This window comes from Nipponia nippon, unplaced genomic scaffold (genome assembly GCF_047370975.1).
Source record: "Nipponia nippon isolate SJK-2023a ecotype South Korea unplaced genomic scaffold, ASM4737097v1 scaffold_4, whole genome shotgun sequence".
Taxonomy (NCBI): Eukaryota; Metazoa; Chordata; class Aves; order Pelecaniformes; family Threskiornithidae; genus Nipponia; species Nipponia nippon.
In genome coordinates this window covers 6640915-6665343 of record NW_028262358.1, presented here as the reverse complement: position 1 = coordinate 6665343, position 24429 = coordinate 6640915, and the positions used below count along the sequence as shown (strand labels likewise).

Below are 24429 nucleotides of genomic sequence, written 5' to 3'. Positions count from 1 at the left end.
TTTGGATATGTATGTATGCCACCGAGTTCTAAGCTGGGATTTAAACATCAGGCGGAGGCCCAGCGCTTGATGTTTTTAGAAAGGGAGTAGTTGGTGTGGAATGAAAATACACAATTTTATCAAATTCATTAGTCCATAACATAGCTATATTCTGATAAAGCGACTAAAACAATGATGTGACATTTCACTGCCTCTAGTAGAAGAATCGCGAAAGGTTCCCACCCATTATAATAACCTTATCTCAAGGAAGGCATGCAGGAAACTTGACAAAAGGTTTATCTAGCTGCAGTTTTAGAGAGACTTGAACTCTGTATCTAAGGTAAATATATTTTTGCCTTCTAACCACGCTAATTTTATTACAGATATTAACGACTGTCGTGGACAATGTCAGAATGGAGGATCCTGTCGGGTGAGCCATTCTTGTTTTGATTTTGGTTTCCCTGAGACTTGCAACAGTAACTAAAACATTTGAGTCTAAACACAAATAGTGTGGAAAATTGCAATTAGCCAGTAGAAATTGTCATTTCTTTAAGTTGGGGGGGAGGGCCTGTGTCATGCCACAGCATGTCGGGGTATGTGTGTAGAACAGCAAGGGCAAAAGATGTAACTGCCGTAAATGACTCGTGTTCACTGCCAGTGCCACCAGTGAATGGGCTGGTTATTGTGGAAAATACCTGCAGTAAATGCAGATACTCCCCTTCAGAACGCGGATTAATGTATCCTGCCTGGAAATTAAGAATGTAAGCCAGTACTGGTGTGTTTCTGTGTGTGTGTTTATTTCCCCCCCCCCTAATTATTCTTGCCTTGTTTGGACATAGTAAGAGGATATATTTTTTTGGACTGTTTTTTTTTTTTTTTCTTTAATAAGAATATACCAAGAGGGAGGAAAAAACCTTAACTCTAACCTTTCTTGTTCCTTCCCAGGACTTGGTTAATGGTTATCGGTGTATCTGTTCACCTGGCTACGCAGGAGATCACTGTGAGAAAGACATCAATGAATGTGCAAGTAACCCTTGCATGAATGGGGGTCATTGCCAGGATGAAATCAATGGATTCCAGTGTCTGTGTCCCGCTGGTTTCTCAGGAAACCTCTGTCAGGTAAGAAGCACGGCTGAAAGGCAGGCCCTCGGCCAGTGGCGTTTCTACCAGCGCTCGGGATCTCTATGCTGAATGCCTTGCATCCAGTGAACCGTAGTATAAAGTTGTACTTGATATCGCTGTCAGTCTGCCAAGAAAGGGCTTGATTAATATATACTGGGGGGGGAAGAAACCAACAAAAAGCACTCACGGGCTGCTGAGGATTCTTTTTGTTAAACAGCCTGCAAGTGTTTGCGTGTCAGGTTTTGTTGCACGCTAACTATTAACTTTCAGTGGCTGTTTAATATCAAGAGCGCTGTCTGCTGAAACAGTTGCAAGTCTAACTAAACTCTGTGCATTATGAACGATTCACTGAGGCAGCAGATAAAAAGGTCAGATTCCACAATGTCTGCCTGCCGTAGCAAGGGAAAGCTATGATAAAACTTCTGTTTCACACAGCCTCCCCCCACCCCTTTTTTTTCTTCTTTTTATTTCCCTTTCCTCTCTCTACGCTACTTGCAGCTGGACATAGATTATTGTGAGCCAAATCCTTGCCAGAACGGTGCCCAGTGCTTCAATCTTGCTATGGACTATTTCTGTAACTGCCCTGAAGATTACGAAGGGAAGAACTGCTCCCACCTGAAAGATCACTGCCGCACAACTCCTTGCGAAGGTTTGTGTTACCTTGCAGGCGAACGGCAATGACTGGCAATAGTTTCTGCCCCTCCCCTGGCTGAAGCTATAACGCAGCTCCAATAATGTCATCAGTGGAGTAGCTCTTGTATAAAGAGGCTGAATTTTGCCCTGTGCCTCATGCCTGTATTTGTATGAGAAGATAAGTACTAATTATAAATATATAACTCTTTGAAAGACAGCGTTATGTCAATGTGGATGGAAAACACATGTAGCAAATAGCCTGAATTTATTCCAGGCCACAGACGTGGTCCGGCAATCTTCAGATAAGATGCTGTCATTATTTTATGCACAAACACTTGCTATAGTCCTTTTATTTCAAAGCAGCAAGCATATTTGGCGCTGTTAGGTTTATGGTTGGACTCTGCGAACCTAAAGGTCTTCTCCAACCTAAATGATTCTATGATATGTCTGTCTTTTAAAAGTCCATCACTGGAAACTGAAATGTTGCTCTTGGCTTAAGACATCAGATAGAATGGGTAATCCTCACGCAGGTCTCTGCTTTTTCTACAGTGATTGACAGCTGTACCGTGGCAGTAGCTTCTAACAGCACGCCGGAAGGGGTTCGTTATATTTCTTCAAATGTCTGTGGTCCTCACGGAAAATGCAAGAGCCAGGCAGGTGGAAAATTCACCTGTGAATGCAACAAAGGATTCACTGGCACCTACTGCCACGAGAGTAAGAGCTAAAAAGATAACATGTTTTACCGTCCCCCGTTCTTTTTTGGAAAAAGATTCCATCCTTTCCTCCCAGGCTGCTTTAAGGTTTCTTTCCTGTAACACAGCGAACCTTGGAACTGCTTTAAGTTTTCATATCCCGTTTGGGCGAGGCAGATTGGAATTTGCTAGGCCTTGGGGAAAGTTCACAGTAATGAACCTTCTGGCCTTGAATTGTATGTTTTTAAAAAACCTTATGTATACAAGGTCTGAGGTAGTTAATAGTGGGGTTTAACATGGATCTTAAGGACTCTTTTTTTGTTGTTTTTAATAGTAATTGTTGAGTGACAGGCTCATCACTCTGTGCACTGTTTTTCAGCTATTTCTCATCTTGCTTGTAACCCTTCCTCACAAAAGGGGCTTAGAAATGGAAGTAGCATCAAATAGTCTGCAATAAGATGATGACTTCTAGTAGCTGTACTTCTCATTTGATTTTTTTTCTTCTTTCCCCCCCCCTCCAAACTGTTGCAGATATTAATGACTGCGAGAGCAACCCCTGTAAAAATGGTGGCACTTGTATCGATGGCATCAACTCCTACAAATGTATTTGTAGTGACGGATGGGAAGGAACATATTGTGAAACAAGTAAGTTAACCGTTCTTCGGCACGCAGAAAGATCTCTTGGATAAAGACAGCACCAGCCATTCCTTCCTGATGTTTAAGATGGTAGCGACCGATGCCAATTCAACATAAACTCTGCTTCAAAGGCTGCAGAGGACAAGGTGTCCTCTTTTTTTTTCCCCACTAAGTCCCAGACTTTTGCATCAGAACTAAACCCAAGTTACGAAGCTGGACTGGGCGTAGAACCTGGCTCTCCTACTGTTGAAGTTTCTGCTCTACCCTTTGGATAACGTTCTGTAAGAAGCCCTGAGCATTAGTACGCACCATTTTAGGAGTGGCGTATCTTGTATTTTGTCAGTCTCGGGAATAGACGAGGAGCGAGCACTCAGCTCTGACCTTCTGGCTGATAGGATAGTTTGTAATGGGCCTTTTCACTTCTTGTTTACTGAAACAAGATGACAAACAAAAATGAAAACAAACTGGAGGAACGTGGTGGAACATTCTTCATCTCTGTGACAGTGCTTAAAGCTTTAAAATACTGTCTTAATCCATGATTGAAACACAGGCCAAAACTAGGGATGGGACACGTGCCTTTCAAGCATTAAGTGTTTGTCAATTCTGTAAACATTGCTTAGCTTGTTTTCTCTCCTTAACACATCTAGATATTAACGACTGCAGTAAAAACCCTTGCCACAACGGAGGAACTTGCAGAGACTTGGTCAACGACTTCTTCTGTGAATGTAAAAACGGGTGGAAAGGAAAAACTTGCCACTCCCGTAAGTTCAGCATTTCCAAAACACAACAGGCGTGCTCTGTTAGGCCGCTTCACCTTGTTGCGTTGTGTTAAGAAAGCGCTGGTATTAAGGGCAGTTTGGGTTCTTCACAGGTGACAGCCAGTGCGACGAGGCAACGTGCAACAACGGAGGAACATGTTATGACGAGGGGGACACTTTCAAGTGCATGTGTCCGGCAGGATGGGAAGGAGCCACTTGTAATATAGGTAAATACCCTGCGTAATCACCAGGAAGCAGATGCAGCGCTGAATCTGTGACCTCAGTTTTTCCTCTTGGCTCAGTTTTGACGGCTTTCTAACAACTTGGCGGCAAATCTTGTTTCTGTTACAGCAAGGAACAGCAGCTGCCTGCCAAACCCCTGTCACAACGGTGGTACCTGTGTAGTCAGCGGGGATTCTTTTACTTGTGTCTGCAAGGAGGGCTGGGAAGGACCCACGTGTACTCAGAGTAAGTCGTCTCTGCTTGAACTTTTCCAGAGTGTTGTGTGATGAGAACATTAGCTCATCCTGTCACCCTTGGAGCGAAGATTGAAACCAGAAGGGAAAGCTTGTTTGATGTTGGCTTTAGCATCACCTGAATCTTTGTTTTTAATGACTTTATGTGATAGAGCCTTGACCTGGGCATGAGAAAGTTGCAAATGAGCTAAGTGGAGACAGATGTTGTCTTGTTTTCTCCCGCATTCTTTTTCTACGAGCAGCTCTGTCTGCTTCCACAGTATTTTTTTTTTTTCCCCTGTTAGATTCTTTACAACGATCTCTTCCTGTGTACATGTGTTCCACAATGTAGTTAACAAATTTTGTGGTAGAAGCCTGGAACCAATTTAGTAGAGAATTTCGGCATATTTTTGTTAAAGTTGAGCTAAGTGTAACTGGGGCATTAGAGGAAGCTTGATCATTCTTTACTGACAGTAGAGTCGTATTAGCCAAAGTCGGCGTATTTAATGTTCTCTGTCTTTGCTTTGCAGACACAAACGACTGCAGTCCACATCCTTGGTAAGGTTTAATATGTTTATCTTTCATCCTTTGCTTATTTTGTTGCTTTAGAACTTCAGATTCTTTTTATCCGGAGCAGTTTTTTTAATGTGTATAATGACTTTTCTTTATAGTTATAATAGTGGCACTTGTGTGGATGGAGACAACTGGTACCGCTGTGAATGCGCTCCAGGCTTCGCAGGTCCCGACTGCAGGATCAGTAAGTGTTTCAGTGGCGCTCTACCTTGATTTTTTGTCTCGCTTGAATCTTGTTGCGAGACAATCATTGTAATTGAGTTAAGTGGTAGATCAGATTAACGATAGATGTCCTGTCTTCTGTATCCATATCTCGGTCTGTAGCAGATGTGGGGAGGGCAGGACTTGTACTGAAAAGGAAAGAAGTCTTCAAGTCCGCTCAGCTGGAGCTGAAAGCTCTTGGTTCAGCTGAGTGGGCAAAATGCCCTTCAGGATAGCCTTTCCAGTTAGTGTGTTTGCGTGGCATAGGTTTCTGCCTGAGATGAAAGCGTGCCAGCCAAAAACCTTGTCAATTAATAATCCACCTACAAGCCCCGAGGTGATGTATGCACTTCCCTGTAATTTAATAATAATTACAGGTAGGAGGACACGAACACTTTTTTTTTTAATAACAGCCATGGAAATAGAAGTTTCATAGTAGTAATACAACTGGAAAGGGGTTTAACGTTGTCATGGGTTGAAGAATCTAGCAGGGGGACAAAACTGGAGTACGTCAAAGGAGAGGAAGCATGTTTGCGAGAAGGAATCTGTCCTTGCCCTTGACAAGCTTAAGTAGCCATAGGGGTCAGGTTTTGATCTTTGTTAGTGCCACACAGCAGAAACTCCAAAGAACTTGCTTGGAGATTATACCTGTGCTGCCAATAAGAATCCATCTCCGAGTAGACACTAGAAAATGAACAGAAAGCTCCAGTAGGCAAATCTCTCATGTGTTTTTGTTTTGTTTTGTTTTTTTTCCCTGACAAAATAAAAGGATACGATAGAGTAACTCTTTTATTTCCTCTCCTTCCCATCACAGATATCAACGAATGCCAGTCTTCACCCTGTGCCTTTGGAGCTACGTGCATAGATGAAATTAACGGGTACCGTTGCATTTGCCCGCCGGGCCGTAGTGGTCCAGGATGCCAAGAAGGTATTCCAGAAGTCACAGCTGGTCACACTACTTGTAGCAAGAGCTGTGTCATTGCATGTTAACGCGTTTGTGGTTGTACGGGGGTTTTGTTGTTGTTTTAAAGCAAGTATCTTTATTGAAGCAGCAAACTTAGTGATAAGTTTTTAGATGAACTTAGGAAAGGGTTTTTTCACTTTTTTTCCCTGTTTTAAGTTTATAATTTTGTTCACTCTCCCTTCAGTTACAGGAAGGCCTTGCATTACCAGTGTTCGAGTAATGCCAGATGGGGCTAAGTGGGATGATGACTGTAATACCTGTCAGTGCTTGAATGGAAAAGTCACCTGTTCAAAGGTACGGCTGTGCTGTCTTTCGGGTTATACCATCCCCTCTCCTGTAGCCAGCGGTTACTTACTGGTATTTGTTCTCTTCTAGGTTTGGTGTGGTCCTCGACCTTGTGTCATCCACGCCAAAGGTCCTAACGACTGCCCGGCTGGACATGCGTGTGTTCCTGTTAGAGACGACCACTGTTTCACTCACCCTTGTGCTGCGGTGGGTGAATGTTGGCCTTCGAATCAACAGCCCGTGAAGACCAAATGCAATTCTGATTCTTACTACCAAGACAACTGTGCCAACATCACCTTTACCTTTAATAAAGAAATGATGGCACCAGTAAGTAGCAGAACGTAGCTCGCCACGCTGCAGCACGCGCGCGCTTGCTTCCCAGAGCACGAAACAACTTTTTTGACTGGTAAAAGTACAGTAAAAGCTGACACTCCCTTATTATCAAAGAAAACAGAAGGTATAGAAGGATTAATACAGACTTGTACCCTAAATACTTTTGGGGCCAGAGAAGAACAAAAGCTGATTTGGAGGGAATTCCACCTCCTCTTCCCTTGAGAACTCTTATTTGGGGGGTGGGGGGGAATAAATTCTTGTATCTGTGTGTTCGTGTGCACATGTAGTTAAAAGAAACCCAACACCTTTTTTGTGTCCTCCAGGGACTTACCACAGAGCACATTTGCAGTGAATTGAGGAATCTGAATATTCTGAAGAATGTCTCTGTTGAATATTCCATTTATATTACCTGCGAGCCTTCGCACTTGGCAAACAATGAAATACATGTTGCTATTGTAAGTACTCCTGGAATATTTTTAAATGTCTTAGCAGTTAATTGCTTGGATATGTGTGCAACATGTGGATTTCATAAAAATCATAATTCCTGGCTTTGTCAGCATTTCTCGTGGCTTAGTTTCCATCCCAATTCCCTTAAAGAACAGGGAAGAAATCCTGGTTGCATGTGCATACCTGAGAGCTGCCATCTGGTAGCAACTGCAGTAGGGTAGTAAAACAGTTTTCTGTTATACTCCCTTGAGCGCTGCTTTTGGGGTTGGTGGGGGTTTTTTGCCGTCTTCTTAAAGATAGGGACAGAAATTCTGCATTATTAGTTTCTGCCCAGAGCTGGGCTTTTTAAACTATGTTTTTTAAGTATTTTTAAGTATTAAGTATTTTTAAGTATTCTTTAAGTATTAAAAGTACTTGAGAGCCTTAACTGATTGCGAAAGTTTATAAATAGCAGATAACCCACGCATCTGAGCTGGCATTTGGCATTAATTGTACGACTTCTTCTGTAGTCTGCAGAAGATATAGGGGAAGATGAAAACCCAATCAAAGACATCACAGATAAGATTATTGACCTTGTCAGTAAGCGCGATGGTAACAACACGCTGATCGCTGCAGTGGCGGAAGTCAGAGTACAACGGCGACCGGTGAAAAACAAAACGGGTAAGCTTTTCCTTGTCTCCGCACACTCGTACGCTCGCCCTGACTAGAACAGCCTTTCGGGGCGGGTGAAGCTCTTCTCGCTTTTGAGATCTGTAGCAAGTCTGAGCATCTCTGCCTCTTGGCCCTGTTAACTGGGAACAATACGGAGGCTGTGCACCAGGATCTTATTACTTAAACAAACACAAAAAAAGCTAAAAAGTTCTGAAAATGCTCTAAACCAGTGGCCTAACCTGTTGAAAGGGCTGCTACTTGTCAGCCTTCTTCATGGAGAAATAAGGAAGCAGCAAGCTAGTGAAGTCGGAAGAGTAGAAATACACTAAATACAATAGATAAATGCAATAAATAAATACGATAAATACACTAGAGACCCTTCCCGTGTATTTACCTGGCGATGCTGCTGTCCAAACGCGACGAATTCCGTGTTAAGGTCAGAAGCGTCCCCTGGCCGTCCACGCAGCGCCAGGCGCGCGCTGGCATCTTACTGATGGCCGCCGCGGGGAGAGAAACGACCGTGGCGGGTGGGTGTGGAGCCAGCGGCCCTCAGGCCGGGAGATGTTCCCTCTGAGCTGGGAGCCGCGGCAGGGCACCGTAAGGAAGCCTGCGTTACTGTTGCCTGTGCTGACGTGGCTCTGTGGATAAGAGGAAGAAAATTCGAGTCCTAAACTGACTTTAAACACCGCCCTGACTTGGTTTCTTTGTAGAAAGCCTCGACTGGAAGGCTTGGCTCGCAGCAGGGTTAACTGGTCTCGTATCTCTTCCAGATTTCCTGGTGCCGTTACTGAGCTCGGTCCTAACAGTAGCCTGGATCTGCTGCCTGGTAACTGTTTTTTATTGGTGCATTCGAAAGCGCCGAAAGCAGAGCAGCCATACTCACACGGCGTCCGACGACAACACTACCAACAACGTAAGGGAGCAGCTGAATCAGATCAAAAACCCCATTGAGAAACACGGAGCAAATACTGTCCCCATTAAAGACTACGAGAACAAAAACTCTAAAATTGCCAAAATAAGGACACACAATTCGGAGGTGGAGGAAGACGACATGGACAAACACCAGCAGAAGGCCCGCTTCGCCAAGCAGCCAGCGTACACTTTGGTAGACAGAGATGAAAAGCCCCCCAACAGCACACCTACAAAACACCCGAACTGGACAAATAAACAAGACAACAGAGACTTGGAAAGTGCACAAAGCCTAAATAGAATGGAGTACATTGTATAGCAGACAGTGGGGTGCTGCCATGCAGGGCCTTTAAATAGCGTTATAAAGGCACTCAAGAGCTTGTAGTTCTTAAACCGTCGTGTAATATTTGAGTCTAAGGCTATTATTTACTTAGAATCCCTGTGTTAATTTAAGTTTTGACAAGCTGGCTTACACTGGCAATGATAGTTGCTGTGGTTGGCTGGAATACCAAGTGCTGCATTTCACATCTATGCAAAACTAGTCAAAAGTGCCCTCCCGTAAATTCAGCTGTAGCTGACACATCATGGAAACGTTTCATAAGGTATTGCGTAGCCTTATTACTCTTCCGTAGCGTTCATTTTTATTTTTTTTCTTTTTCTGCCAGATGTCCCCATTTATACGGTCTCTCTAGAATAATACATTTTATTTATATTTATTGAATTTGAGTTTTTTGTATATTGGTTTTATGGTGACGTACAACTAGTTCTGTATTTGAAAGTGCCTTTGCAGCTCGGAACCACAGCAACTATCAAAAATAAGTTTATTATTTATTTTTTTATTGTATTTTTGTTGGGGGTGGGTGGGGGGAACTTGTCAGCAGTTGCTGGTAAATGAAGAATTTAAAGAGGAAAATGTGTCAAAAATAGAAGTTTGTATAGATATGTAAATAATTCTTTTTTTTATTAATCACTGTGTATATTTGATTTATTAACTTAATAATCAAGAGCCTTAAAATATCATTCCTTTTTATTTATATGTATGTGTTTAGAGCTGAAGGTTTTTGATAGCATCGTAAGCTTGTGGCTTCTCTATTTTGAATTTATTTTCTTGTTACATGTTGCCTATATGCCAAAACTAAGGTGTTCTAAAATAGTTTATTTTTAATAGGATGGGCTTTCACGCCTTGATGCTGGTTTTTGTACAATGTCAAACGTTTGAAACACCTTCCATAGTATCACTTTAAGACTATTTGTAAGTACTGACTGAGGCAGTTTAGCTAATTAGACTAGAAAATTTTTTTTGCTGCTTTAGACTTGAAAAACGAGTGACAGGCAGAGAATCTGCTAAGAAGCAGTTTAAGGGAACAAAACTGAGCTATTACTTTATGTAGATGAAATGTGAGTGGTTGCATGTAATTAAAATATCAAATTAGCGTGTGAAGTTGGAAACACAGCAATCTTATTTTGTAAATTCTGATTATTTTTTTTTTCTCACCATGAATATGTAATACTGAACCACTTGTAGATTTGACTTTTTTTGTAATCTACTGCATTTAGGGAGTATTCTTCTAATAAGCTAGTTGTTGAATACTTGAACAGTAGAATGTCCAGTAAGATCACTGTGTAGGTTTGCCATAGATTACACTGCCCGCCTTAACAAGTGAGGAAATCAAAGTGCTATTACAACGTTTAAGATCAAAAGGCTTATAAACATAGGCATCTCGGTGGTTAACCATCGAGATCGCGAAGATACCTTGTATTGTGATATTAGTGTTATATGAAAATGCATCTTTGATGTGTTGTTCCTGGCAATAAATCTTGAAAAGTAATATTTATTAAATTTTTTGTATGAAAACATAAAAGAGCGTGGAGATTATTGAGCTCGGAGGCGTTCCCGGCTCGTCAGCTGTGCAAAAGCAGGGGCAGGTGCCGGTTTACGTTTCCAAGACCTGCCGCCGACGTCAGTGGAGTTGGGTTTTTGTTAGATGACGACATGTTCCCCTCTGGCTCCGAATCACAGCCTCCCCCTTGCGCTCGGTGTCTCTTGGCTAACGTCCCTCCCTGCGCTCCCCTACGAGGATGACGATGGGAGCGGAATTGTGCAACGAGGTTACTTTGCGTGGGCCGATGAGCCAGCACCGGAGAGTAACCAGCTCCGCGTAGCTAGGCAAGGCACAAACTGCTGAGCTGGATGGGAAAGCAGCCACCGATGATACTGATTTCTAATGGGCACAAAGTGCTTTGCGAAGCATAAAATAAACTCTTACAATATCCTATCAATATTGCAAACTCACGTTAAAAGGAGATTCACAGGAACGGGGGACTGCTCTGGCTCTCCACCACCACGCGCCACGTAACTTAGGTACCGCAGAATCTCCAGGTTACCGCCTGCTGAGGGGGAAGCCCACGAGATCAGCCTCGCCTGCCCGCTTCAAGGATTCCTCATCAAACAAACAGCGCCCGGGAGTATTTCTTTCCTTTTGTTCCCCAACTTCTACAATCTGCAATAAAGCAAATGCCTCCTGTCTAAAAAAGCCACTTGAAGCTATCGGAACCCCCCCCGCCTCAGAAGCACAAAGCGAGGCGATCAGCTGAAGGCCTTCCCCGCTTTTAATGCTGAATTAACCACCTGCCTGAAGGCTGCTGTGCACCTAGGTCTCAAATTCAACGATGCAGAAACCAACGGCCTCTTCTAAATGACTGAAACATTCATACCCGAGTTTGCAGGAATAAATCCGAGTCTGCCTTCTATTAAGCAAAAAAAAAAAAATAATAAAATAGAACAGGGCTTTTGCTGGTCCTGGGACACGAATTTGACAGCCTGCTTCGAAACCTACGGAGGCAAATTCTAATTACAGGCTTTAAGACAGCGACAAAGCTGTTCAGACCTCTGACCGCTCAGTGCAGAGCAGAGCCTGGGTCCCTCAAGCTTCAAAACTTGTCAAAGCCTTGAGCACAGCGTTCATTTCTTTATTTCCAGCCTTCCCTGTGCTACAAAGCCCTGTACTGACCACGCAGAGGTTTTGCTACCACAGAGCTTCTCCACACACGACCGATTTTTCCCATATAACTCATTTCGTCGCTACCTCATAGCGTTATAAAATTAGAGCCGCACAAGTTGTACAGGGGGAGGGAAGAGAATTCTGTGAATTTGCTATAATGATATTTTTAAATTATAGCCTCCTATCTCAGGGGTAGCTTCAAAATTTACACAGGTGATTTTAAAACAAAAAGAGTCTTCCAAAGCCCAGAACTACCACCATGCCGGGGGCTGCTATGCGGAGCGTTCTCCGGTGTCATGAAAATAAATAGCAACACGAAGCTTAGGGCTTCCCCATCAGAATACCACGGCACATTTATTTTTTGTGGAAATTATACTTTGCCAGTACATAGTTTACTACTCTGGGAAGACACGTTCTGTGCAGTCAGGAGAAGCTTCCCGCTGGTAGCGTGTTTGTCCTTAGGATCCTTATTCATCCAAGAACGGAAAAACGCGTGCGTCCTAAGCTGCCATTTAAACATACGAGCTTTTAAAAATATATATATATATAAATTGCTCCCCTTAGCAGCCTCAGCTTTGCTGTACCTACAGCTAATTCAACCTGTCGAATCTGGGTTTGGTTCAACGCGAGCCGAACGCAGCCACATCAAAGCCGCCGCGCCTCCGCGTGGAAAGGGCCCATCGTACGGAGAGGTAGCTAGCGAAAAGGCGCTGATTGTGCACGTTACGTCAGCCTCACCGCCAATATATTTGTGTTACTGGGGAAAGACGGCCTTGGGAACAGCTATTTCTGCATTGCTAATGGGAGCAAACGTCAGCCCGCCAGCGCTCGTACGTCTGAAGCCTGGCAAGTAACACAAACCAGTTTAGGGCCTAAACAGGAGACTGGCATCTCCAAGCAATTTCGTCGATGAAGCTATTTTCCTTTCCACAGAAACAGCGCTTGCTCTTACACCAGCTGACACACCTGCACGGCAAGAGTTAATATAATTAATCAGCGCTCTGCCAAGCTAGAAAACGTACAAAGCTACGCTCTCCGTTGCTCCTTGAAGATTGCACGATTCAGCTTCTTATCTGCCAGCCCCAGCGCGGCCGCTCCGGCCACCAGGCTGACGTTAGCCTTGCCTCCTCAGCCACCCAGGGGCCCCCATCGCTACCCTCGCCATCTGCGGAGTCCCTCTGCAACAAGTCACAAGGCGGAGGCTTAATGTTTTTATTAGCGTATGCAAAGATGAGAAGTTCTGACAAGGGAAGTACCAAATTCAGCCTTTTCCTCCCCAGAAGATGGAAGTGATTGTGTAAGCTCCCCCTCCCCTTCTAGACGCAGCAAGAATATTTAAGTATATTTAAGAATTTTTCAACTTCCTCCTTTCAGTATTGACACACCAGTGGCCATCACCGTCACTGTTTACCAGCGTTTAAAGGTTAGCTATTGCTCCCCAAAGGGGGAAACCCCGGTAAAATAGCTGTGCAATGATCAATTCCAATTTCTGGGAGTGAGGAAGAGGAAAGCGGTGAAGGCTCTGTACGGTCCGTTGGCCGCTGGGTGGGGGCTCGGCAGGCGGCTTACCTCGCACCGGGGCCGCGACGTGGTATCAGGCAGGGCGTCAGACCGGCGTTCCAGCCCACATCTTCCAGCGAGCGCCTGCTCTGTGATGTGCAAATTGTTTCAACCAGTTTCTCTACCGGGTGGAGAAACAGATCTCTATTTTTTTCATTCCAGCACTATGAGATCACATTAATATTAAAAAGGGGCATGCCCATCTCTAGAATTATAGCTCAAGACACTTTTCTTTAAAGATCTGATGCACAAATCAAAAAGACAATTATTCTGGCAGCAAATAAAGCAGTTATGGAGCTAGATCACCAGTTCCTACTACGGAGGTACTATGTCTCAGCTATACTACAGGATGCAACTTTGACAGAATGGGAGCACATCGGTGAAATTCTCATTCAAAAAAGGCGCGTTGTCAGCTCTCACGGGAGCCAATTCCCAGCTCTGGAATAATTGGAATGGATCGGAAAGGAGGTAGGAGAGTGGAGGTTAATTCCCTGGACAATTTCCAGGTTATGGCTGAAACGCCCTGTGACACTACATCGTTTTCACAACTCTCTTACAATTTCTCAGCATAAGCCGACACTGAACAAACAAACCAGAAGTCCCCATCTAAAAATGTCACCTTATTGCCACTGTGGAAAGGTCACACGCTACCAGGTTCCATTTTAATTATCTGGAAAAGAAGATGAACAAAATGGGAGAGCCGTGTTCAAAAATACTTGAACGAGTTGATGAAAGAATTCGCAGTGCGAGTTCCTTAACCAGCTTGCTTTACCTTGAAGAAATTGCTTACCCTCAGCGCTGCCCCAACTGTCAAAATAAGCATATGCATATCCCTCCCAGCTTCAGCTGCAGAACGCTTTGATATCCCTTTGATGAAAGGCTCGGTGCGCTGCTCTTCCGCCATCCCGCATCGTCTCGCTCGCATAGGTTTTTGGATGCTAGTTAGTGCTTATTAGAGGGGAAAAAAGCAGAAAGCAAAAAAGTGAGGAGTGCCTTTTATTAAAGCTAATTTCTGAGGCCAACCCACACTTCCCACTGCTGGCTAAAAGACTCTTGATACTATTAACTCTGTTTGCTCAAGCCTGCATTAGAGTGTTTTAATACAGTGTGAAACCTTTTATCAGATACTGATACAGGCAAGGAGATAACTACTCGTAACACGCAATCTGGGATGGTCTAACTGCATTTTACGTCTTCCTTATTCCAATCGCAAACAGAAAATGCTGTCCTCCATTTTTTTCCGTAAAAAAGGATCCATTTTTCCAGTCAGAAGCCAACGAGACGATGATACAAAAATGTCAATTAAAGCTCAGCCAACGCGGCCCGCGTGCAGAGCGGCGAGAGGGAAGGAAGTTCACACTGACAAAATAAACGCCTTCAGAAGGCGACTTAACGCTTGGCCAAAGCTTCCTGCAGCAAGGAAAGTTTTGGTTCTTAAAATTTTCCTTTTTGGTTAGCAACAGGTGCTCTTGAAATTATTCAAGTCAAGCCTAACACAGAAATGCGGCTCTGCAATGGTAATAAGATGCTACCATTCGCTCTGGACCCCGGTACGCGGAACTACAACCTGACAGATCGTATCAGGACCAGCACAAAGCTTATTACTCAAAATAACGCTTGCGATAGTTAAAACCTTCCTACCGATCAGCACTGGGCAAAGGAGATTTTACATCAGCCTGCTTCCTCTTTATAAATAAATACATACAAGGCTGGTCTAGCTTTTGATGTGTGTTTAAAGACAAAAGTTCACTAAACAAATATTTTTAACTACTTTGATGTAAAGAATAATGGAAACGGTAGTCTGCACGCATTAGGAAAGTGTTTGGCTAGGAAAGGACTGTTTCACTATCAGCAAACAGCACAGACCAAATTAACCAGATGATTCATTAAAAAAAAAAAAAAAGCAAAAACCAAACCAACCCAAAGCTGGCTGGTTTGGAATAGACAGTTATTTCTCTTTAAGACAACATATATTTTTCAATGTGACCTCTGCCTTGCGGGCTTTAGCCAGTCTCAGATCTACACATATTTCAGATGAGTTCAAAGCAGCTCTGAAAATGAAAAAACCCAACCTAACAGACAAACCCAAAACAAAAAATGAACCAAAGAAATTGTTTCTGTGCTTCAATGGCAGCTTCAGCACAGAACAGAGCCTTAAATATTTATTACTTTCAACAGAAAGGTACGCTAATGCTGCTCAGGAGCAAACTGGTAACAGAAAGCCACAGCCAAGACTTGCAAGCTGCTAATTTTACTCTAGCTCAGTTTCCAGCTTCTTTTATTTTTTTTTTTTTTTCCTAAACCTGATTTAGGAAATCAGGTTTGTGGTTCGCGAGCAGGTCAGACCACACCTCTGCCACGCATCTGGGCGCAGGTGGATTGTTGATAAAGAAAAACACAAAGACTGAGAAAATAACCTTGGGCTTAAAGTGCAGAGATGACAGAGACATACGGCCACAATACGGCCTGGATGCCACAGCATCACGTAAAGCTCCCATACGGTTTGCAAAAGGGAAACTTTAATAATAGTCCTGCTGCACAGACAAAAGAACGAACAGTTTTGAGCAGCGACACCATCTAAAATCCAGAAATGACCCTGAATTCAAAGCTTTTTCCCTGAATAACTGCATTGCTGAGAGGATCCAAGAGACAGCTTTTTAAAGGACCTAAGCTCTGACTACACAGCTACAAAGACCCTAGGAACCTCACAAGCCGGTAATTACAGTAAGAATGACAAAACTACGCACTTTTGAGAAAATCTACTTGTATTTGTTCTGACTCTCTAGGCTCTCACACCTTTCATCGATCTAGCCCCGCATTCCTTATTGTTGCAAGATCACGGTTTTGAAAGGAGGATGTTCCCACGCTACCAGTGAGGTGATGGGAAACAGCATTTTAAGTCACAGAACATCCTAAAGGAAAAATCAAGTGTTCTTAGCTACATAGACAGTGCTTTAATCTACCCAAGCCCCCTGTAAATGTATGACACTCATTTGTAAGGGTGCATGCAGGTATGGTATTCAGTTAAGATTGAAACTAAAGTGTAATTATAAGGTTGAACTATACATAGCAACAGCACGCGGTGATACAAACTGTATGTGGTTGCCCTCTGGTTCCCAATACTTGAGTTAAATGGATGTGGAGAGGAAAAAGGCAAGAAGAAGGGAAGCTTCAGAATCCAAAACTGCTAGCAGTAATAACTTGGGGCGTACTTGCTCAAGACCATCCACAATTTTCACGGATACAATCAGTGTGTTTGCCAGTTTGCAAAAGCAAGCGTAAGGTCTTCTTCCTAACTGGAATGAAATGCAAAGAAGCAACTGAAGTGATTTTGTGAACTCATGTGTCTGTTACTGCATAATCATCTCAACTTCTCCTGTAGGTATCTGGTGCAACCAAGAACATCACGGGAAACTCACAAAGATCCAAGCGAAAGCAAAGTAGAAATAATGGAAAGTTAAAACTGCGCTCCAGAATATGTGCTTGTACCACTTTTTATCAGTTTATTCACTGTAAGCACTTAAAGAAGCCACCCAGAAAATATACACTAAAACTTTAATATAAACTATTAAATGATTCTATCTTAATTACTCTTATTTTTCTGATAAATACTCAACTAAATGTCCTTATACCTCTTGTAAGTCCATCAAAAAGGTGCCCTTTACTCCCTTCCTGGCCCAGTATCTCGAGCCGATACAAAAGACAACAGCAAACATACCTCAGGCTATTCTTCCTCCAAACCCAGGTTCACTTGCAGCCTCGGTTTTGCTTGTTACTAGGAAAGACCTTTTCGCAGAGCCTAAAGATTGCTACGCATCAGCAACCTTATTGCAAAGCACTGTGAGAAACATCACGCAAACAGGCTGAAAGAAAAAAAAGAAAGTGTCTTCTAGCAGGCATGCAGAATCGTTTTGATTTATCGCAAAAAGAGAAGCTGTTTATAGCAGAAAGATGCTGTTCAGCTGACAGTGTCTTGCTGTCAACTGCCGAGTCGCTAACTCTCATAAGGACCTGCATTACACTACCAACTCGAACGCTTATGGATGTGAGTCGTCTTACTAACCTAAACGAGGATATCCACAGTCGTCAGTATGTGTCAGTAAGATTTTTCAAAAGTGCTTCACATAAAATGTCCGTGGTCACACTGATTTTGAGAGAATGATGAAAGCAAATTGCTTATAATTTTATTTTAAACATTTTAAAAAGATAAGCATGAAATAAAAAGTTACATTGCCTTAGCGCGTTAGCATACAAGTTACAAAAGCAGTATTAAAAAGCACTGTGCAATTAAAAATTACCTCCATCGTAAAATAAGACATAACTTGGGTACCGCTAAGACATGAAAAACAGTCCTTGCACGCAAAGAAGGCCTGATTTTGAAACACGAATGCATGAAGATGCGTATGCATGTTTCCGTATGAACTTTTCCCAGTAGCAATGTTTGCACATCGAGGTGATTGCATATATAAAACCAGTCTTAATTTTTCCAAAGACTGAATGCGTGACCACTTGTATCCACAATTTGGGTTAGAAATAGGAGTTCATATCAAAACTGCACAAGCACAAACGATAGTTATTTTGAAACCCTTCTGAAAATGTGGGCCTTAAATTAGCAGCAGCATTAAATCCTGCTTGAAGACTTCCTTGAAAGAACCTCAATTCACCTTACTGTTGTAAAGATCATGTGAATAAACCATGAACTTCCTAATACAGAGAAAGGATTAATTTTTACTAAGATAAACTATGTGTTCAGAAACAAGCAAAACACTGAATAACTGCAGCTGCTAACAGATCACAAAAGTGGTTTTAACTTTGGCTGTCATCAGCTGCCGTGACTTTTTAATAGTACTAAAGCATACATAAATCTAAAATTTTGCTTAGTAAATATTGTAAGAGATTTTTCTTTCTATAAATACTACACTGGTTTGTATATTTATGTTTAATTCCTAAAGACTTAACAGAATTATCTCCATTACGGTTCCAAATGACTAAAATACTTAATTAACTACATTTTCTTAAAAAGTTTTATCTCATTTTGACTTTTTATTACTTTTCATTATTTTGGATTGCTTCCTACGTTTTGCAAATGCTTTCCGAACACAAATTTGGCTGTCCACCCATGCCACCAAGGTAATATTTCAGACTTTATGACTTCTTAAGCCTTCGCAGTTTTAACTTCTTGAGGCCATTTTCAACTTCTTTTTTTCTTTTTTGGGTAAGCTTCTCTGAAGACACAGGCTGCGGTTCTAAACAAGATGATGGCACCACAGACAATTCTTCAGCAGCTGTGCTTGGCTCGTTTTTGTTTGTCTGCACTGTATTGTTCCTCACAGACAGAGGCCAGGAGAGGTTTTTTCCCCAAGTTAGTGACTCCTCATCAGACGCCGTCTTTGTTAAGTCTTCTTTAGAAAACAACCTGGAATTAAGTGGGGTCTTCTCCTCCAGGAACGGACCTAAACAATCATCATCACACTTACTCGTTTCTGTATTGCTAGGAATTAAAGGAGCCCCTTCAGAAGATACTTTTTTTAAATGCTCTAACTTTTCTTCTGAACCACAGCTCTTTTGTTGAGCCTGTGTTTTGCTCACTTTTTGACTTTGTTTTGCACCTAGCAGCGCTGACTCAGAGCTACAAGGAGGGTTCTCGCTTAGAAGACTCGACTTCAACCACTCCACAGAGCGAGGTTTTTGCTGGCTGCCAACATCATCTGGCTGTCTCTGATTAACATCATTTTCCAGCTCTAAAACAGGAAGCTCCAAGTTGCTCTCAGCTGTATTTATGCAGCCCTTTCGCAGTCCTGCACTCCTACATTTCACTTCAGATTGAGGACCGAGGGAAGTTTGACCGTCATTCTTTCTGTTCCCTGTCTGTGAGTCCACTGAGCCAAGATACACTTTCTCGGAGTCCTTGCTGATTTGAGGTTTGCTTGTGCTATTTTTCCTTGTTTTTGTCCTTTTCGCACTGCAATAAAAAGGAATTTTGTTTTTAAATTAAAAAAGAATCTTCACTGCCTCAATCTGCCCTTCTTACAAACTCTGAAACACCACTAGGGCAACCTAGACTGAATGTGGAAAAAAAAAACCTTGACAAGCGGTAGTGTTTGTCTAGTGTGGATAATATCAAGTGTTATCCATCCGATTTTCCACTGCACTAGGGGAACCCTATTTATTAATGACTAAGCCATGAAGGAGTTCACATTCTATTCCAAGAGGCAGAACTGGATTCATTACAGACGTTAAAGGTCAACACGGCACAAGTATATTGAATTCCTTCCCAAACTGGCTAGATAAAATAGTATTTCATGAGCGCCTAAATGGTTTCAAACCATCCCCATATATTCACATGCATAAAGTATATCTAAAGAATAGAGGGGGGCAGGCGGGGAGAGGCAGCGTGCGCGTCTCTGTGTGAGAGTTTCTAATCTCTATTTTAGAATGTTCCCCTGGAATTTTTCCCAGGACATTTCAAAGCATTACTTTAAAGTTAACCACCACTCATCTAGTATCAAGCCTGCTCATCTGGGAAGGACTTAGGTAATGCAAGTAGATGATATTCTAAAAGGAATTATACAGGAAAATGGGATCACAAGGGAGCTGATGGAGTGTCAGTACATAAACACTCCTCGGCAGCGTGTTACCTACAAATCTAGATTTCACATAGGCTGTAAGATGAACTTTATGCACAAGTACTGAAGCTGCCTATGTAAGATTTTGAGTCTGAAGATATTACTATAGATCGTCCCGTGCTGAGACCGCTTTCTGCTGCTCTGCTGATGCCCAGCAGTTCCCAGGTCGGCATATCTGACTCTTCAGAAAGAGGGCTCTTCCAAAACAGGTAGAGCTGGCACACCTCCAAATCTAATCTAATTTCTAAAGACAACATGGATGAGACAACACGGGTAAAAAGTTGCCAGAGTTCACAGCAAATCCCTGATTCCACAGTTGATCTGGGGCTACCGGCAGCTTGCACCAGTAAGAACGGCATCTTGGTACAGCAGAGGACCAGTAAAGTGTTCAGCTGACCAACTAACCTTCCCCATCCACTGCACCAGAGACCCCCTTTCATTGTGACCAAAGATCCAGACTAATATCGTGATACACTGCAGGCTCTCAAAATGAAAAAAAATATTTGCAAAGTGTTTTTCACCAGATTCAAACATCACATATTTATTTTGGCTAAGAGCTTCATTCAAGGAAAAAACACCCTGTTTTGATTCTGCCTAGCGCTATGTGAGATATCTATGTGGGTTGTAATAGCTCCTTTCTTGCCATACAAAACAACAACGATCATTTTATGTGCTTATCCACACTAGAGTAGTAGCCTCTTAGCAATTTAAAATAATCTTTGGTAAAGGAGTTTATATTGTTTGAAATTCTATTACATAGGCTAGATTCTATTTACCCAAATTTTACCAGATTATACATTTAACACCTTAGAAAGAATAGCGACATACATTTCTTTCAAGATGTCTTGCTTTATTTGTTCATTCAGACTAATCTCAAGCTTCTTGTTCTCAGCAGATTCCGTAAAATATTCAGATGTCCCATTGGAAAGTTCTTCTTTCTGCTCCAAAAGAAAATACAGGTTTAAAACGTGACACATCAAGCTATGATTATTCATATAACACTCCATTTCTAATACTAAGACTTACAGATGTTCTTTATTATTTTGATCTGAGCAGTCTAAGAGGAACAGAATTATTTTTAATCTTTTAATATTTGGGAGTCTAGTCAGTTCCCTCCCCATTTCAGACTCCCAACGAACATATTTCATATGCTAAAATATACCGCAAACAAACAAGACTGTAATGTAAAGGATGTAGCTTTCCAAACCGTCTGAGGAAACTGTTGGCAAATATTTGACATCTTTGTGGCTCAAACTGTGACAAATGCCAGGAATCTCTCTTGCAGACAGGAGCATGTTTGTCAGTTTTTTTTCTGAAGAGACTGACTGGCGCAGTGGTCTATACACTTATTCTCAGAAGAATTCCCATAATTTTCCATACTTGCAAAAAAATACGCAGAGTGTTATTTGCTCATTTAAGAAGGCAAGGGTTAAAACTTTTAATACTAACATTCAAACGCTCACAGCTTGTAGCGGTTGGCTACTATAGGACAACAGGGGAATTCTTTCTGGTCTCAGCTAACAGCAGCACCATGGTTTTATATAATACGAGGCTGGGGCGAGAGGGAGGGAAGGAAAATGCTCTTTTTCTTCAAGCTGTGAGCATTTCCTTTCACAATGAAACAACCTCAATGAGAGAAGGGCCATTTGCTGACTTCACTAGTAACTACCACATACTTCAAAAAACTATGCTCTCTGAGGCTATGGAGAGGAGAGAAAAAAATGCGGCAAAGTCAAGAAGAGAAGAGGCTTTGTGCACCTCCTTTTCTTTGATAGCATTTTTCTTCGATAGCATTTTTCTTCATCAGCCTGCATGATGCGACTTCTGATTGGGGCTCATCAAGTGTAGGGAGTGCTTATTTACACTGTTTCTTGCGCCGCGCTGTGAAGCTAGCACGCTGGAGCCAGGCGGCACGAAAGAACTGAAGAAAGTAGAGAAAGACCGCGGAGGCGTGAGGCCAAAGCGTGTACATGACCACTGCCTGGAACACCCCTCGGGAACCTGTCACTTATAGGGGATTAAGCCCTGCCTATTTTTATTTTCATTTCCATTTTAAAGGAGAAGGGGTAAAACCTCACCGCTCTTTCCAGAAGAATACGCCAGTGAAAACAACTTCCTGTTTTGTTAGCAGCAAGAGGGTAGTCAGGCAAAGAAACAAAGCCATTTCGCCAGTTTAAAAAACTACAGCTGTTCTGAGCCTTCCTTTTGGAGGCAAATTACGCAAACATTTCTGTGTGTATTGACAGATGCATGAAGTTCTGTCCACTAATGCTGCAACGTGTGTTTGCAGCAGGCAGAAAACACATGGGACATACATGCAATGTGATTTCAACCTCAGAAATCAAGCCTAACTAGTTTAATCTGAGGGATTAATTGCTGCTTCTATTCTGTTAGAGGTATGGACTCCCCTAATTTGACTAAAGACATTTTCATCTTTTGTAAGCTATTAAGGAAGGGAATATTATTAAAGATACTCAAGAGCTTTGCCAATTTTAAGAGAAGACACAGACTCTTAACTGTAAAGTCTGTAGAAACCGTTCTGATTTCCAGTAACATTCATACAACTCAGACTGAAGGATCTTGCACAATCATTCTGCATCAAAGCAGCTGGAGAGCACTCTTACTTAGCCAGAGAACAGAAGCACAAGCAGAAGCATTTGAACTTTCCTTATTCTCCTTTCTAGTAAGGCTAATTCTATTAAATCTTCTTCAGTTCTCAAGCTGAGGATATCGACATGGCACACCGGGACAGGGTCACCGGTCCGCTACGGCGCTTCTTGTCGATGTGGTAAACAATGGGTGGAAAGTAGCACTTTGAACGAAATCCAGAGGAGGACTGGGGACAGTTCCTGTCCACACGTACTCGCTCCTGCAGATAAGCAATAAACCTCAGTTCTAACTTGCATCCGATTATGAACAGGGCACGCTTGTTGCCTGGAGCGTACTGTCATGCCAGGGTGTGAAGAGCAGACCCTGGAGAGAGGCAAAGATGACGAAGCCATGTCACTTGTGAGTTGAGTCAGACTGGAGTTAATGGTCCAGAGTTGGAGGGCTAACACACTCGCTCACTACGTCATCGTCAGCCTTTTATTTTGTTTTCAAATAACTTATCACATAAAGCAGTGACAGAAAAGGGTTAAGGCGTTAAAAAAATTAAAAATCAAAATGATTTATATGTGAAACACTTCTGAACATGCCCTCTAAGTACAGTAGATTTTCCCCTTGGAACCACACCCTGTAAGTGCTGTATTTTGAGAGCTGAACAATTAACATAAGGCATATGAGTCAGTCTTTGAAAAACTCTGTGGGAACCAGAGAGCCTTTTGCTATTAGGAGTGATGTAAACTCCCTAAGGCTGGAATAAGTCCACAATAGAAGGCAGAGAGAGTCATAAATAACAACAATGGGCACTCCATATACTACTAAGACACTCAGCCATTACTGGTGATACTTCCTTTATTTTCTTTATTAGACTTAATAATTTTAGTTAATTAAAAAAAATAAAAAACACTGTCTGTTTTGGGAATACTATTTATTTCCTATGGGAACTTCGGGACTCGTTAAAGAAAGAAAAAAACTTAATCTGCTCTCATCCTGTCTAGTAATCCCAAATTCCTTTTAGGCAGTGAAATAATTAAAGAAAAATATTCCAGGCATAAAAAGGAGGACAGCAGAAACAGACATCATATAAACAATGACACCATGACAGAGAAAAACGTCAAAGCACCGCCAGACTTGTGACTTGACTCTGAAAGAGCTGCAGGGAGTGGGATTGCTGCTCACAAATTAAAACCACATTTCTTGGCAAATTGTTAAAGGCAGACATATTTACATTTGTATAGAGACTGGGTGGGCACAAAAGATTAAAATGCTTCTTTAGCCCTTGAACTGCCAAGTTCTATTAGAAATATGTGCTCTTAAAATCCTAGGGTAAGCTCGCTCCTTTTTGTCACTAAAACTCAGCAAAGAAGGGCCTGCAGAAATGATGCTTACAAAGTCTTACTACCCTACCTGCTCATAACACTGGCCTCTCAAGACCTGATTTTAAGATCCTTAGTACTTATCCAGAGAGATGCCTGGGAAAAAAAACCTCTGTTGAGACCTACAGAGAAACATGACTCTTAGGCACACAATATACCTGCTTTAAAGCTTATCAAATTGAAAAATCATTCTTTTACTATCTTACTCAACTTACTATCTCATTCAAAATGAAAAAGGAACCCTCAAAAACGTAAAAGTGGCGACTGCCAGCTGCAGCTCTCTCCAGGACAGCAGAATTCAGTCATACAGCATTAAATACCTGTAAAAGAACTACTCATGGATGCGCACTTGTGAAGAACCCTTACAACTCATTATCCTGAAGAAGCGTGAAAGGTTTGGCCTTTTCAGCCTGACAATAATACTCCTACAAATATTAATTTATTTTTTTTCAGTCTAGCGTTTGGGATGCTGGGCTGAGAAAAATTTCCAAAGTGAACAATGCTGCCCCCCTTCCCGCCTCCCATTGTAAGAGACAACTAGAAAGTATAAAACCAAAGGAGTAACACTAAGGGATAATTCAATTTAATGTCTGGTAAACAACGAAAGTACAATTCAAACCACA

The 24429-nt window shown here is 42.2% G+C and overlaps 2 protein-coding genes and 1 long non-coding RNA gene across 9 annotated transcripts in view; 1 reads left to right on the top strand and 2 right to left on the bottom strand.

The window, feature by feature from the left end:
- The window catches only part of JAG1 (jagged canonical Notch ligand 1), a 38533-nt gene extending 28050 nt beyond the window's left edge, over positions 1 to 10483 (top strand). For both annotated transcript variants that reach the window (XM_087773686.1, XM_087773685.1), the window contains exons 11-26: positions 363 to 409; positions 925 to 1098; positions 1600 to 1750; positions 2284 to 2448; positions 2958 to 3071; positions 3710 to 3823; positions 3934 to 4047; positions 4172 to 4288; positions 4806 to 4833; positions 4947 to 5032; positions 5864 to 5977; positions 6198 to 6307; positions 6389 to 6625; positions 6955 to 7086; positions 7588 to 7738; positions 8500 to 10483. In XM_087773686.1, coding sequence (XP_087629812.1) covers positions 363 to 409; positions 925 to 1098; positions 1600 to 1750; positions 2284 to 2448; positions 2958 to 3071; positions 3710 to 3823; positions 3934 to 4047; positions 4172 to 4288; positions 4806 to 4833; positions 4947 to 5032; positions 5864 to 5977; positions 6198 to 6307; positions 6389 to 6625; positions 6955 to 7086; positions 7588 to 7738; positions 8500 to 8957 — 2312 coding nt within the window. In that variant the 3' untranslated portion in view covers positions 8958 to 10483. The remainder of the gene's footprint in view (positions 1 to 362; positions 410 to 924; positions 1099 to 1599; positions 1751 to 2283; positions 2449 to 2957; positions 3072 to 3709; positions 3824 to 3933; positions 4048 to 4171; positions 4289 to 4805; positions 4834 to 4946; positions 5033 to 5863; positions 5978 to 6197; positions 6308 to 6388; positions 6626 to 6954; positions 7087 to 7587; positions 7739 to 8499) is intronic.
- Positions 2288 to 8406, bottom strand: LOC148053083 (uncharacterized). The gene is made up of 5 exons (XR_015708024.1): positions 8124 to 8406; positions 7651 to 7869; positions 6369 to 6600; positions 3372 to 3492; positions 2288 to 2404 (listed from the first exon to the last, which is right to left on the bottom strand). It is a non-coding gene; the product is annotated as an uncharacterized LOC148053083 (long non-coding RNA).
- Positions 10484 to 13209: 2726 nt separating the features above from the next.
- SLX4IP (SLX4 interacting protein) overlaps positions 13210 to 24429 on the bottom strand; it is an 84755-nt gene continuing 73535 nt past the window's right edge. For 5 of the 6 annotated variants that reach the window (XM_087773687.1, XM_087773688.1, XM_087773689.1 and 2 more), the window contains 2 exons: positions 20655 to 20764; positions 17363 to 19162 (listed from right to left, as the gene is read on the bottom strand). In XM_087773687.1, the coding sequence (XP_087629813.1) occupies positions 18346 to 19162; positions 20655 to 20764 (927 nt within the window). In that variant the 3' untranslated portion in view covers positions 17363 to 18345. Of the gene's footprint in view, positions 13322 to 13819; positions 13871 to 13990; positions 14149 to 16918; positions 17064 to 17362; positions 19163 to 20654; positions 20765 to 24429 lie in introns of those variants that run through there. The other variant, XR_015708023.1, reaches the window with a different exon arrangement.